The following is a 16,261-nucleotide window of genomic DNA, read 5'->3' as shown; positions in this document are numbered from 1 at the left end:
CAAATGGGATTAATTTTTAGATTTTATGTAACATTTGATGCAAATGTTTGAAAATATTTTTATGGTCATTTTATGCAACATAATAAAAAAGCAAAAACTCGAACCCACTACAAGTGCAACTCAGAACCTGTTTGACACTATGAATTCCTGTGTGGTCACCCCGTCTCCTCCTGTCCCTCGGCTGCTCCCCTGCCTGTCGTGTTTATCCTTCTCTTGCATTAAAAACTATTTTTGCATGTATCTACATTCCAAGCAGATTGCTTAATTTTACCTCTTTTAAAGTTTTTCCGGCTCTTGGCTGGCTTTCTCCTCTTCTCCCCTTTCCTGCTCTCTGCATGTAGCTGGCGTGAGTGTGACCTGTGGATGCTGCCATAGCGAGGGGTTCGGGGAACCTGCGTTTGCAGGGAGGGGGGCGTCATGTCACCTGGGGGCTCGTTAAAGTTGCCCACAGGTTTTTTGTTTTTTATGTTTTAAACGGCAGTCCTTTTGAAGATCACAAGCTACTTTTGCGGAAAGGAGTCTGTCGTACGCCTCAAATGCATTTGAACAGAAAAAAGATTGAGGACTCTAATAATGATCTCTGCAAGTCTTCTGGCCTTCCCTTTTGATGGCTCAGTCTTTGATAAAACATAAATGAAGGCTTTCTCTAGGCTCTTGTTCTGTGCGTAACAGCTGACAAAGTTGAGTTTAAGAATTTCACATTGAAGATTTAACATGTTGAAACCTGTGCTAGGCACCTTGACAGGCATTAGATGTAAAAATAAATGACATGTCTTGTCTTAGTTGAATTAAAAGAATTCTTTTGAGGAATATGTAGTTATATGTACAGGCAATAAATTTGTGAAAGGTACATAAACAGAATACTGTTAGAATACAAAAGACAATTGAGTTTGATTTAGTTTGGTCAGGGAAGATTGGATTAGAGTAAGTTCTAGAAAGGACAGTTTTTACTAATTAGCAATGGGGCAGGTGCGAACATTCCAGAAGAGAGAACTGCATAAACAAAGCGCTAGAGGTGTGAGGTTTGGGGCATATTTGGGAATGTGATTAGTATAGTCTAATAGTGGTATAAGACACATTCAGGTAAGAATGGGCTGAAAAGTTGGTTTGGCCCCATCAACAAGGCCCTTGAGTGATCACCGTCTACACATAGGGTCTAATTTTCTTTTCTTTTTTTTTTTTTTTTGAGACAGAGTCTCGCTTTGTTGCCCAGGCTAGAGTGAGTGCCGTGGCGTCAGCCTAGCTCACAGCAACCTCAAACTCCTGGGCTCAAGTGATCCTCCTGCCTCAGCCTCCCGAGTAGCTGGGACTACAGGCATGCGCCACCATGCCCGGCTAATTTTTTCTATATATATTAGTTGGCCAATTAATTTATTTGTATTTATAGTAGAGATGGGGTCTCACTCTTGCTCAGGCTGCTTTCGAACTCCTGACCTCGAGCAATCCGCCCGCCTCGGCCTCCCAGAGTGCTAGGATTACAGGCAAGAACCACTGCGCTCAGCCCTAACTTTCTTTTTATTGGTGAACACCCAAATTGCAATTCTTATATCTAGTCACATCATTAATCATATTTGCTAGATTAGAGAATGATTTTTGTCTCTTTGCTTATTTTGTATCCTTAGAGCGTAGAAGAGCTCCTGGTGTTGTAATAGGGGAATGTGAATTATATGTTAAATGAATGAATAAATTTAGATTTCGTAAGCAGAATGTTAGTGGTTGTACTTTAAAGAGATCTTGTCTTAATAGATCAAGTTGTTTTGGATACTTTTATAATATGCCCCGAACTTCACTATATTCACCTCACTTGGATTTGTCTTTCCCTTGCGTTCTTTGTAATGTTCTACTTGGGCTCTTAGTACTAATTTCTTCCCCACAGTGTACCTTTACTGCAAGGGTACATCTGCTTTCTGTGTCTTGATTCAGGTAGAGCTCATAAATCTTTGATTTTAACATTACATCTCTTTTCCTGAGGCGTGCAGCATTGCATCATTCTTTAATCTCAATTTTGATCATTTCCAGGAATATGTGACATCACTTTTACAGTTTTTGCCACTTGGTCCCCACTGTGTTCTTCTGGTTGTTATAGTATGTCTCCTATTTTAATATTATTTAAAAATGTTAGCTTTGCTGTTTCATATTTTATAGTTCTGAATAAATTATTCATAATTTTATATATGTGTATTTTGAAAAAATTTATAAGTTTCATTATATATTAGCTATACCTATTTGTATTAGTCCTTAGTGCTCTAGAAATTACAGTATGCATCCTTAATGTACTCTAGTCTCCCATGAATTAATGTAATTCATTTATAATATGTAATACTGTAACATAACACCACTTCACATAAAATGCAAGAGATTTGCAATAGTATAATTCTGTTTATTCCCCGTTTCTCACCTGTTTGCTCTGGTTCTCATGTATTTTGCTTCTACGTGTATTATAAACCTAATGACACCTACCAATTATTTTTATCTTTGCTTTGAGCAGCCAGTTATCTTTTAAAGAAGTTAAGAAAGGAAAAGATTGGCTCTTATATTTTTCCATATATTTACCATTTTGCAGAAGACATCTCTTTCTTTCTGCTTAAATTTTACCTAAGCTAGAAGTAATGTCTCCCCATCTGAATTTTCATATTGTGGACAATTTATATGTCATAAATTACCGTACCATTCATAGTTCATGCATATGCCAAATTTCCTCTACTGGTTTTAGATTATTTTTGGCAAGGATCAGTATTTGTACTTTTGTGTGTGTGTGTGTGTGAGACAGGATCTCAGGGTTACAGGTGTGAGCCACCATGCCTGGCCATTATTTATACATTTTTAAATACTTCGTTATGTTTAGCACAGTGCCTTACACAAAGTGGGCAACGATATATACATTTTTTAAGTGTGTAAGAATGACTGAGACTTTGTTGTTTTATCTGAGTCTTTGTATGATCTCACAGGGTTAAGTTGTATTATTACAGTTTACCATTAGATGTCACTTTCTAACATGCATTCTTCCCGCTGAATTCCCACGGCACGGCTTGTCATATCCTGGAGGTCGGCACTCCTCTATAAGTGCACTTAAACTGAGAAGTTTCTGTCTTATTTCTTCTTAAAGTTCTTTCATCTTAAAGTGATTACTCTAAAATGGAAGTGTTCCTTAATTGTAATTTTTATTGTCTTTTAGTTTTATGTCTAAGTTTATACAGAACCAACTGATTTTCCTTACGTTTTCTTTAATACTTGAATACTGGCATTATGTTTTATTTGTCTTCTTAGAGCAAAGTCTGGAACTGTTATAAGTAATAGTGTGAAGAAGTGGGGCATTCAGGAATGCCCTTTAAAACATGTTCAAAGTGCGTTCTGTCGGTGGTGTAATTCTGAAACCATCTCATTCTAGGAGGCTGGCTGACCCCAGACTAACTGGAAGTGAGTCTTCCCAGGATGAGCTTTGGTAGCAGCCGCGGCTTTATGTGGGTTTGTCGAGGGAAGGGAGAGCGGAGTCGGCCTGAGAAGAAGTGTAGAGGTGGAGGAAGGAGATTCGTGTGGCTGGCCTGGAACACAGCCAAGTGCTAGGAATGAGCTTCCCTCTCTCAGGCTCTTCCCTCACAAGACAGGAAAGGCCGGGTCAAGGAGATCTTAGAAATCCCGGAAGATTTAATGTTTGCTGTGTTTTTAAGGGCCTCGATGTTAAACTTAGCATTGTAGTCTGTAGGATTTAGGGATATGTTTCCGTTGTTCCCAAGTGCTGGGATCATGGTGTAGCGCGAAGTTCACGGTGAAGGTGCAGTGGGCTCACGCTGTCCCTGACAGACGTCCCTCTAAGCCAGGTTAGAGAGGCCTCTTCCGTACGTGGCCCTCAGTCATCGGGCATCCACGCTGTAACCCAGGGATTCCCTAGTCTGGCCAAGAACAGGTCAGAAATCATCTGGAGGCTGTTTTCCTCAGTTATCCAGAATACTGAAATTTGAATAAAATAGCAGTGTTATTTCTTAATAATGTAATCAATACCCCTGAAACTAATATCTATTCAAGAATATGATTGTTCCTAGTAATGTGTAGCCCTCTAGTATCTTGTCTGCCAGCTTTTCCCATCTTACCCCAGAAGTAACTATTAATACTTTTTGTATTTTCTGTTCGTGGTTTTATTTTATTGAAATGTTTTCATTTATCAATATATGCATATAGAATTGGACTTTTTAAGCCATGATTATAATACACCAAAGTACAAACAAGTAGGGCATTTAAATTCCATTTTATATTGATCAAATTACAAACAATGCATTATCGATAAATGAAATTTTATCTTGTAATATTTCTGTGCATTAGAATAAAACAAATTTATTTTAAAAAATGTGTTGGTATGAGGTAGCCACTTGTCCTCCTTGGGAAAACCTTAACTTTTTCATTTTTAGACGGTCACTTTTTATGAAGTAATGAAGCGAATGGTGACTTTTATAAAGAAGTTGGTGATGCGGAATGCAGGGAATGAGGCAGAAAGTGGGCAGTACTACCTGTGACCTTAGTGTGAGCAGTAGTCGGGCACTGATGTTACTCATGTTGGTGATAATTCATCTTGTAATCTTTTTTCCTTATGTTCTTATGTATTACTGCAGCTAAAGAAGTGAACAGGTCATGGCACGTCTAACAAAAAGACGCCAGGCGGACACAAAAGCCATCCAGCATCTCTGGGCAGCCATCGAGATCATACGGAACCAGAAGCAGATTGCCAACATCGACCGCATCACAAAGTGAGTCAGCTAAAACAAATCCCTGTGAAGTCTCATGTGAGCCCTTGGGGGGAAGCCCAAAAACACTTTATTATGCTAATCAACACATATTACAGAGGACTGAAGTCACTTTCTTTGCAGGAGTATATAGTTGTTTGAAAAACAAATACAGAAACATACACAAGGAACTTGTGCTTACAAAGTAATTATTAGATAAGTAAAATATCAGTATGTCCTATTTAACTCTTAGTAACTTTATTTAGGTCTTTTATTAAAATGGCTTTTAGTTAATCATTTGCTTTTATGTAGTGAAGCTGTCTAAAAACGGTATACTGTTTGTTACTCATTGTAATACAGGACAGGCATGGTATGTGCAGGAAATAACATCGTGGCGTGCGTAGTGGCTCACGCTTGTAATCCTAGCACTGTGGGAGGCCGAGGCAGGAGGATATCACTTGAGCCCAGGAGTTGGAGGCTGCAGTAGCTATGATGATGGCACTGTACTCAAACCGGGGCAACAGAGCCCCTCAGTGACCCTCAAAACAAAACAAAGCAAATTGTATTAGTTCATAGCCCACTAACAGAATTTTTAACAATTTCATTCTATATTTTACAAATTATTAAATAAACCATTCAGTTTTTAAAAAGAAAGTTCCCCCCCACCCAGTTTCTAACGCTATTTGTATTGGTAGACAAATTCAGGATACAAAAAAAATCAAATTAATTTATTACTCTTCTATTTACATGTTATATAGTAATTATAAGGATGTCTTAAAATAAGAATTTGGTTTTATTTTATTTGTTTCTCTGGCTATTTTTAAAGGAATAAAGCCAAATTTATCTTTAAATGTTTGGAGGGATTTTTTGTTGTTGTTGTTAATTTAGGTAAGATTTCTTTATACTATTTTTCCACATTCTTTAGATGCTATGTGTAAAAATGGAAAACAGATAATTTACAAAAGCTCACTTAAAAGCTTTTTGTTGGCCTTTGTGAATAAGTAACAAAATTGAATTCCATATGTTTTTGTCCTTTCCCTGTGTTCTGGTGAAGAAGATCATAAAATTACCTGCAAGGGCAGGAACAGAAGATAGAGAAAGGGTTGAGGCGCTATGTGGCTCTAACTCTACACTCACCCTCAGAATACTTTAAAGCTGACCGTGTGCAACTCTTAGCTCCTGTAGGTTAGTGGAAGGAAAAAATAATACTATATGAAAAATAAGAATACAATAAGTGATACATTATTTTAATTATATTTTTAAATAAAGCAAATAATTTGGGGCATGGTAGCTAAATATAAATTACAAGGAGGTGATATTGATAATAAAAATGTTTTAAAAAATCTCAGAATAAAAAGCAGTATTTTCTTATGGTTGAGACTTTTAACAAAGCAGTTGATGTATATAAAAATTGCTTACAGAAGACTGTTGAAATAAAATACTGTTCTTTGCATTCATTTTTAAAAATTAAAATCATGTAAGGCTGACTAAACCATTTCAATTTTTCAGACTATTCCTTTTTCTCACGTGTAGCATCTTTCTAGAAGCTTTAGGGTTGTTCCCTGGGAAGCTGTCAGAATCTCCTGGGTGACTGTTGCTGTCAGGTTGTGACCACCTGCTGGCGTGGGAGGGAGGGAGTTAACTCCACAGTGACGGGTGCAGGTACCTGTTGGATATCATAACACCTGTGTGTGTGTACACGTGCACACAAGGGAAACTGTAGCAAAAGATGCAAAGGCCGTTAGTGGGATTGCACACACTTTCTCCTTTTGTGTTAGGGTTGTTGGTAAGTGTTCTTTTCTCTCGCTGCGTCATCAGCCTTATTTGATGCCAAGGCTTATTTTCCTTCATGTTGTAAGGCCTGTAGTTCCTAAATTAAATATCAATAAATTTATTTTACCTAGTAAATAGTTTTATTAGTGTCATCTAAAAAGATGGATGAAAGAAAGAAAATCCGAGGTGAAGTGTTGGAGAGGGCTCGCCGTGCGTCCTCTGCCACCTCCCCTCTGAGAGCTGTGCCTGGTCTCCTTTCGTTACAGTGGCTCTCCTCAAAGCGTTCTGTACTTGTTCCCCAGTATTAGCTGCGGCAGGACTGTTTCCCCGCTGGACGAGTGGCTCCAGAGGGAGCTGTGCAGAGAACCGCCTGGCCCAGGGCCTTTGCCTCTTGGCTGACGTCAACTTTCTTGCCTGTTGCGCTTGCCTGAGGTCAGTTAGGAAGTGGCATTGGACTAGGACAGGAAGACCGATCCTTTGCTCTAAAGCCCTAATATTCCATTGTGCACTCTTAAGCCTTGCATTCATTTAAGTCAGGTTGGTCTGCTTATTTACAGTTAGGTCTGAACATAGAGGTGTCTTTTAAACTTTAGAAATGGCTGAAGTTACAGAAGCCTGCAGAAGAATTATTGTTAGGATTGCATGTGTAGTCATTAAGTCTCATTCTTTATTTTGACTGGTGAGTGACTCCATTATAATAAAAAAAATTGTGAGCTGCATAGTTTGGATCGTGCATTCAAAGTTATGGGGTTTGGGGTGACTGCCTCCTAGGCAGTCCTACATCCTATGTCCTGAACATTATAGTTTACTTTGGTGTAATGTCTTAGTTCTGCTTGTTTCTGTTCTTTTGATCTGTGGATTTTTCATTCATCTTTGTTGTTGTTGTTGTTATTTTCATTTGGGATTTATTGACTGGGGAAACTGGGTCATTTGGTTTCTCATAGTCTGGCTTTCGAGGACCGCAGCACTGCGGTCCAGTTTGACCTACTGCTCAGTCCTCTGTATTTCATAGAAATGGGTAGTTGTATCTGGGGGCTGGGGTGGGTCAAGGCCGTTTCATGGGCTGTGGAGAGTTCTCGCTGTGTGATATATGTAGCCATTGACGCTAGATCCAATAATTCATTAAGAATTGCAAAATGATAATCTGATGTTATCTTTCCTTTGTTAACTGGAATGTCTCTATAAGGACATAAGCCTCCCATTATCTGCTGTTTGGTTACCCCTGTGGTATGGTTCATATGGGAAAAAGTAGGAGAAGTGTTTAATTCTTTCTCTTTATGTATTTACCGGTTTTCAAAATAGCATCCTATAATGGCAGCCAACTAGGTTTTTTCTTTTAGTTGTCATTTGCAATTCATGCATTTAAATACACTTGAGATACTTCAGCCCATTTTTGACAAAACCCTTACTGATGCTGAGGTTTTCCCGTCTTTGACCAGCTGGAGCCTCTGCCCATTGGCTCCAGAAGTTCGTTCCTGTTTTCTCGGTAACAAGGTTTGAGGCCCATTTTGTACATACCCTGAACCACTGGTTTCTTCCAGGGGCTCTGGTTTCTTTTATTTTGAAATTGTATTTCAAGAGTACTTTCTGGCCACTCCGTGTTGCTGCTATGTAGGTCTCTCTAGGCCTTGGAGTGGACAGAGTTAGGAAATGAACATACTTTTAAAAGATAAAAACACCTCATTAATTCATACTGATATTTTTCACTGAAATTTATGGCTACTGGGTTTTACTTAACTCTTCTATGTAAAATGTTATCTCCTCTCTGATTGTGAGAATCATGGATATCATGAACAATACAATTTTAGAATATCCTACAATTAGTCAATGTTTTCTGCAACATTTATATACACAGCAATCTGAGAATAAGAAACTTAAAATTATATTTATCATGTATAGTTATGATTATATTATTTTATTATGTATATTTAGTTTTTAGTATTTGAGGCCTGTCTTAGTTATGTTGAGTCTTCTTTTCCTGTCTTCTGTATTTGTAATTTTCAGTTGAATTATTTTCATCTTTTTTCATCTTGGTTTTTAATATTTTCCTTCTTTGCAAATTCTGTTTATCTGATATTATCTGCTGTGTAATCACTCTTGTTTAGCTTCTAGTTTAGACCTCACTTCTGAAGTGATTTCCATTTACTTCAAATGTTTAACTCATTTCTGAGTTTTTCTAATTCTGATTTACAGCTTTCATATTATATCATTTTCTTAATGTCTTTTGTCATTTCTGGAAACAGTGGGTTCTAGTTTTCTTCTGTTTTGTAGGCATGTCTTTCTGACGTGCTTCCACCGTGAGGGTGTCACTCTGTCCTGTGGGCCACAGTCCTTTCTTGTCCTTCTGACGTGAGATCTGTCTTCCTGAGCTTGTCAGGGAGAAGTGGGTCTGAATACTTTGTCTAGATTTATGGCTCTCATGCGCTTCTTTTGCCAGTTTTATGACGTGCTAAAAGTGTGGCCTTATATTTCTTGAGATTTCCTAGGTTTTTCTCTTTCCCCCCTGTTTTTCCTTGAACTACCCTTTCTTATACTGAAGGTCTTTTTAACTGACTCCAGCAGTATTTGATACTTTAATTCCTCACATTTCTCTATAGCAGGGGTCCTCAAACTTTTTAAACGGGGCCAGTTCACTGTCCCTCAGACCGTTGGAGGGCCCTTGGAGAGTGCGGCACACACTCCACACATGCGCACTGTGGGCCCGGGACCAGTCGGCTGCTAAGCAGGACAGGCAGCCGCTGCAAAAACACCTGCGGGCCGCATGTGGCCAGCGGGCCGCAGTTTGAGGACACCTGCTCTATAGCATGGGGCTTAGTCCTGGAAGGGAGCTTTGCCTGCCTAATTTTGAGCGTTGGGAGGGCCGTCTTGCTCTAGCTCCCGAGGACTGTACCGTGGATTCGTGCGTTGCCGTGAACCGTCTCACGTGAGGTGTCCCGCCCTGTCTGTTCCAGCTGCATGTTCGGTCCCCTGTGCTCGGCTCTCCTGGCTTCCCTCTGGTCCTCCTTGTCCTGCATAGCCCTCAGTGCCAGTCGTGACTGTAGCTCTTGCAGATTTGTCCCAACCGCTCAAATTTTGGGATTCACAGGACTCCCTATCACTTAATTTTTTTGTGCTGTATATGTTGTCCAAGGGCCTTTGTTTTGTTTTGTTTGCTACTCTTTCAGTGACTCTGTCTAGGAGGACAGAGGAGAGTTTAAAGCTGTTACCTCCACCACTTTCCCAGCTCACAACAATCTTGTGATTTTTCTTTAAAAAAAAAAGTTATTGCTAAAGACACTGGATATTTTCTGAAGTGAAAAAGCAGAGCTAAAAGCAATAAAAAATTTTTTCCCTTTTAGCAGAAACAAGGCCAAGGAATGCTCTTCATGTTTGTATACAACACTGGACACCTCAGAATCCACAGCTCGATCATCATCAAATATAGGGCCCTTAACGTAGTAAGACTTACGCTGCAATTTTAAAAGGAAATTCCATGAGTAGAATTCGTGGCCTTTTAAAGCAGTTAAGCCTCAGATCCTCATAATTTATTGAACTCTTAGGAACCAATAATAATCTTCTTGTCTAGATAACAAAATAGGATATACCTGTGTTCACTCCAGGTGTTTACTACACCTAAGTGTGATGACAGCTAACATTCAGAGTTCATAGCAGTACCTGTCCATGAAACCTCCCCAGGAAAGCGTTCTGGGTTGTTTTTACCATTTTCTTTTAATTTTCCTTTTTTAAAAGAACTGTTAGTATTGTATCCAAGAAAGTAGTAGGAAAGGTACTATAAGTTACAGAATCACTGCTGAGACTTATTGAATAATTTAAATCTTTAAAAAATATACCTAAGGGATACGTCTTTAACAAGTTTTATTATTTTGCTGTGGAAAGTATTTTTACTAAAAAGATCAATCTGAGCTCAAAATACATATCTGGGATTAAGTCTGATGTTTTGATTCATGGTGAAGCTATCCCTCTGATTTACAGCTCATTTATAAATTACTGACAACATAAATTCTGTAGATGACTTCATTTGGAAGCTAAATAAGCGCGAATTTTGGCCTCTCAGTAAAAATGGTTCACATTTCTAGAAACTGAAGGATGGTTTTCTGATGTTTAATCATCATAAAATCGAAACAGTTGAGTCATTTTATCATTAAAAAAGGAAATACAGCCGGGCGCGGTGGCTCACGCCTGTAATCCTAGCTCTCTGGGAGGCCGAGGCGGGCGGATTGCCCAAGGTCAGGAGTTCAAAACCAGCCTGAGCAAGAGCGAGACCCCGTCTCTACTATAAATAGAAAGAAACTAATTGGCCAACTGATATATATATATAAAAAAAAAATTAGCCGGGCATGGTGGCGCATGCCTGTAGTCCCAGCTACTCGGGAGGCTGAGACAGAAGGATCGCTCGAGCCCAGGAGTTTGAGGTTGCTGTGAGCTAGGCTGACGCCATGGCACTCACTCTAGCCTGGGTAACAAAGCGAGACTTTGTCTCCAAAAAAAAAAAAAAAAAAAAAAAAAAGGAAATACAGTAGTCAGTTGAGGGTTGTATGAAGATATGTATAGGTAATAGTAGTTCTCTTTTCAATTTAAATGTCTGTAAACACTAAATTAATAGTTGGCACATGAATTCATCAATTTTATGTAATTTGGATAGGTGTCATTAAAGCTTTGAAATACTTGGTTATTTAACATTTCTATTAAATATTTATAAAATATTTTTATGCTCAAGATGATAGCCCTTGTTTTACAGATTTCAAATCAAGATATAAAGGGTGAAGAATCATTCAACAAAAAATCAGTAACAAGTGAAATTTAAGCCTTCAATCATGCAGATTCCTAATATGATTCATAATTCTTTGTCACATTATTTCTCTAAATGCCATGTATATTTTAATGTCCAATAAAAACAAGTTACATATATCACTTTCTTTTTTCTTCTTTAATCCAAACAAATTATTCACATCCAGTTTGGGTAATTATAACATGGCATTAGAAGTGTATAATTATTTTAAGTGATAGTTATAAGATAGTTTAAAGACATGCTTTTGAAACAGATATGAATTTTTTACTAGTCTTTACTGGCGTTAGTAGCTAGGCAGTGTGACGGGGGAGGTTAACTTACTTTTTATTGACTACTGGGAAAAGGCAATCGAAATAGTCAGCCTTTGTTTCCTTTCTGTCGTGAGTGACTTTGATTCTGTGTTTCCAGAGGTGATCACATTGTGACTAGCATGATCAGACTAGCAGTGGATTGGTAGACTAGTCCATTCAAGTTCATGTTTCAGATTAGGGCATCAATTAATTACATGTATTGCTTACTTTAGGGTCAAACCCCAGTTAGAAAATGTGACCTCTGACCTCTTGTGACATGTTTGGCATTGAAATTTCTGAGTTCTCCTGGAGTTCTTCCTGTCGCTACAGACATACATAAACCCAAACTGTAAGTCCTCTTCGTGTGTAGGTTGACTTTGAAGTTGCAACTAGGTACATATTATTTCTTTTTTTACATATATAATGTAGCTTGTTGAAGCCCAATTTCCAGGAACTGTTTATTTAAGTTAAAGTTTGCTGTGTTTCTCTGTCTTAGAATTGTTAGAGAGGAGGAGAATGGCTGTTCCTAGGTTACTTCTTTGTGAATAAGTTAGTTTGAAAAACTATCAGTTATTGTGCTGCTTGTGTAATTCCAAGGATTCTTCGTGGAATTACTCGTCGTATTCTCCTTTCAATCTATATTGATTTATTCTTCTTGCATCTTATTGTGAAAGTGGATTGGCAGGTATACTTTACCACTGTTACCATTACTATTTTATTTTACATAATAGCCTTACAGAAGAAGTAGCTAATTCTGAATAATCAAAGTCCACAGTGAGTTTATTCCAGGATGCCAAATTCTTATGACATTCGTCTTGCCTTGGATTGTTGTCTGGCTCTTTTCATGTGCTTGACGTTTCTTTGCAGTTCTGTGAAGGAAACATACAGACCAGGCATGCAGTGTAAATAACCATAAAGAATAAGACAGTAGTACCTAGACATAAGAGAGGGTCATTACCCCATGCTGAGAGTCTATTAATTTACAACACTGGAGGCTTTGTTTGAGGGGAGAGCCACCGTGAGAGTTGGGAAGGCCTTGTGGGTGGCGTGGAGTTAGTCGGTCCTCAGTCGTTGGATGGGGCTTGGCGAGGCAGAGAGAAAGGTCCAAGTTGAGGGACTGTGGGGTTTAAGTGGATAAAAAGACAGAGATGGTCAGACTAGGAAGGCCTCAAATGCTAGCACTGACGCTTTGATCCATAGGTAGAGGGGAATAGTGAGTGTTTTTTGAATAGGGAAATGGTGAAAAGTAGAACATACTCATTTTTTCCCTCCCAAGCTAGGCTGAATGGTCTCCTTAAATGTCTCTTGAGTCCATCTGCTCTTCCCTCTTCTGGGATGGGTTTTCACTCTTGTGATTTCCTGCCTGTTCCTCCAGCCCGTCTTTCCTTCCACACGTCATCTTCTCAGGTCGTTCTCCCAGTGCAGGCCTCTCTCTCTGGCCCTGGAAGCCCATGTTCCTGTGCAAAGGTGCTGCCGTCCCGGCCCGTGTCTTCCGGTCTCCTCCTGTGCCCGCCCCCTGCTGCACTGCAGAAGCCAGAGGTGCTTCCCACACGCCCACCTGGGACGGCCTTCCTGGACTCCTCTTCCAAGTGTCGCCTCCTGGGAAGTCTTTCCTGACACCGTTAAGTCAACCTGATTTTACCAGTTTTTTTCCTAAATTTTAGGTCTGACTGTGTTCTTAAATCCTCTTTTGATTTCCCTATTGTGCATAAAGTCCAAATAACTGAGCAGGGCATTTGTGCAAAGCTCTTCACAATTAGATCATGATATTTTTCTTCTTTTTACAGCTAGCCTTTCCCCACTCAGTGTTCCATCTGATGAGACAAGTCTCAGTGGCCTGAGCACTCTGTGGGTTTTTCTTTTTTTTAAGAGATGGGGTCTCGCTAGGTTGCCCAGGCTGGACTCAAAGTCCTGAGTTCAAGTGATCCTCCCACCTCACCCTCCTGAGTAGCTGGGATTACAAGCGTGCGCCATCATGACTGGCTTGGATTTTTTATTTTGTATTTTTCCTTCATTAAGGGACAAAATCATACCCAGTCTTTCAAGATCCAACTCAAATATCATCTCCTTTGAAATTTTCATACATTCCTCGTTGTAACCAATCCTATTTCCCTTTCTCTTTGTTCCCATGGTAATAGATATAACATTTGATTTTATTAGTTATTTAAGTCTCCTGTGATCTTTGAAATATATTTCTGCTTTTATTGATTGTGAGAACCTTGAGAGTAGGAAATATGTCTTTTATATTTTTGTATCTGAATGTGAAACAGTAATTGGGACACTAAAAATACTCAGTTTCGTTAACTACAGAAGTGGTTTTAAGGAGGATTATAATAATTGATAACATTAAATGAGCCATTGTTTTGTGACAAGCACTGTGCTTCATCTAAGTTACTGTCTCATTTAATTTCCGCAACAGCACAGGTGTGCTGTCTTCACCCCCACATTGCTGCGAAGGCGATGTAGTTTAGGAAGGTGACATGAATGCCCAGAGTCAGCCAGACTGTTGGTGGCAGAGCTAAAATTTGAATATAGGTCTATCTGATGTTGCAGTTCAAGCTATTAAACACTAAGATTTTTTCTTATACTTAATGGATTTATATTTGTCTCTTTGCAAACTCTGAAGTTTTCGAAACATGATCATCTACATGGTACTTGTGTATTATTATCTCATTTCATCCTCAGAACAACTGTAAAGTTAAAGTTAGCCCCACTTCATAGGTGAAGAATGTGAAGCTCTCAGAGTAAATTATTTGTCCTAGGTTAAGTGTTCAAATTAAGAAGAACCTAGTGCTTCAGAATACATTCTAGAATTTTAAAATTAACTCCATTGATTAAGGATCGGTAAAGATGCTGTTTAGGTTTTGAAGAAACTTTTTGTTCAATGCAATTGTAAAGTAAAATATTTGTTTGCCCTGAAATATTTTTGTTTCCTAAATATTCACTCTGGAGGTCTATGATGACGAAGCTCCGTGTATAGTATTTAGAGTGTAGGGCAGAACTGGGGAAGAAGGTGTACTATACTCCAGCATAGGACCTTAAAACAAATATTTACTTGCATACTACGTATTCTTCGACTCCCGTTTTTTATTGTGTGCCAGGTATCTATTTTAAGTATAAATAGGACAGAGAGAGATACGACTCAGGCTCCAGGATGGCGTTGTCTGGTGCAGTTTCAGATCGCCTTGGTCTAATCAGGAGTGGACATGATTTGAAGGCAGGCGTTTAGTGCCTGTGTAGACCAGTCCCTGTATAGGTTCACCCTAAGATGATCTTTCAGGATCACAGCCTGGTCTCTGGGTGTCACCGAGGCTGCCCTTCTTGCTGTGCCTGATCATAGTTTTGGCCACTGATCCCATGAGCCCGCTGCTTCTGAACCTCTCAGGTGCCTGTGCCAGAATTGGCTAGATGCCCCTAAATTAAATAAGCTATTTTTTAGTATTTTGTCTGGTGTTTCTAGTTTTGAATGGAAGGAATGATGTGAAGGACTAGTCAGCTGTTATTGGTAGTAGAACATGCTTTCTCTCTTTCTCTGTGTGCATGCATACATGTATGTGTGTGCACATACATCATTTAAATCTCATCCTTTTTAATGTTACACTGTGTTTTTCACACCATTGTTTTTGAGACATTAATTATATTAACTGCATAGTATTCTATTGGGTGGATATACCATAACTTATTTTACTGTTATTGGTATTTAGATCCTTTTTAAATATAAAATTAATATAAAATTTCATGGTATGGGAAACAGTTTTCCACATAAGTTTGTGCATCATCTCAAATTATTTCCTTAGGAGAATTATTGTCAAAATGATGGGATTATCTGTAAGGCTATTGATAGGTAATGCTGAACTGCTCTCCAGAAAGTGCTTTCCGCAGCACTGTGTTCAGGGTGGCTGTCTCCATGTATGTTTGGTGGCATTGAGAATAATATTTTGTTACAAATGCTTTTCTTCTTTATTGTTTGCTTTTAATTTGCGGAATGGAAGTTAGTGGTGACTGCTTTGGAGGCTAGGGAAAATGGGGCTCTATGTTTGTCATGGAGCAATTCCACTCTTCTCTGGTCCGGTGTTTTGCATCTTCCTCTCTGTGATTTTCATAGCTTTTATACTCAGAAAGCCTGTTAGCATCAAGAGATTAGACCAATATTTGCTTATATTTCTATCTCAAACTTCATGATTCTGTTTTCAGCCCCTGAGCCAGGATGCTGGGGTAGTTGGGAGCCTTGGAGCACTGAAATTGTGGGGCAGTACTAAGTTTTTAGTGTTTATCCAGAATACACTTAAAATACATTTGCTACATCACCATCAGAATTGTAGAAGGCCTCTGGGCTCCATGGCAGTGTGAAGCTGTTTGTAAGGGACGGGGGACGTCACGGCGTCCGTTCTGTGTTTTAACTAACAGAGAGCACATCGCTACACTTGATGGTGGGCTTCGTTCTGCCACGGATGGGACCGTGCTTGTACTGTTTTCACTAGGGTGCTCACTTCCCAAAATATTTGTTTCAAATACGATGCCAGAAATTTCTGAGATTAAATTATCATTAGAGGCTTAAGAGTAGATAATGACTTATAGGAAACTGACTGATGAGACCCTTTGCTTATTTTATTTTATTTTTTTTTTGAGACAGAGTCTCTCTCTGTTGCTGGTGCTAGAGTGCTGTGGCGTCAGCCTAGCTCACAGCAACCTCC

The 16,261-nt window shown here is 39.0% G+C and overlaps 1 protein-coding gene across 8 annotated transcripts in view; it reads left to right on the top strand.

The window, feature by feature from the left end:
• ZMYND11 (zinc finger MYND-type containing 11) overlaps positions 1–16,261 on the top strand; it is an 84,364-nt gene that overhangs the window by 21,663 nt on the left and 46,440 nt on the right. For 7 of the 8 annotated variants that reach the window (XM_075997487.1, XM_075997490.1, XM_075997489.1 and 4 more), the window contains exon 2: positions 4,605–4,739. In XM_075997487.1, coding sequence (XP_075853602.1) covers positions 4,624–4,739 — 116 coding nt within the window. In that variant the 5' untranslated portion in view covers positions 4,605–4,623. Of the gene's footprint in view, positions 1–3,398; positions 3,418–4,604; positions 4,740–16,261 lie in introns of those variants that run through there. The other variant, XM_012776771.3, reaches the window with a different exon arrangement.

Source organism: Microcebus murinus, chromosome 25, assembly GCF_040939455.1.
Source record: "Microcebus murinus isolate Inina chromosome 25, M.murinus_Inina_mat1.0, whole genome shotgun sequence".
Classification (NCBI taxonomy): Eukaryota; Metazoa; Chordata; class Mammalia; order Primates; family Cheirogaleidae; genus Microcebus; species Microcebus murinus.
Note: the sequence above shows the minus strand (reverse complement) of the source record. Positions and strands in the feature narration are given on the sequence as shown.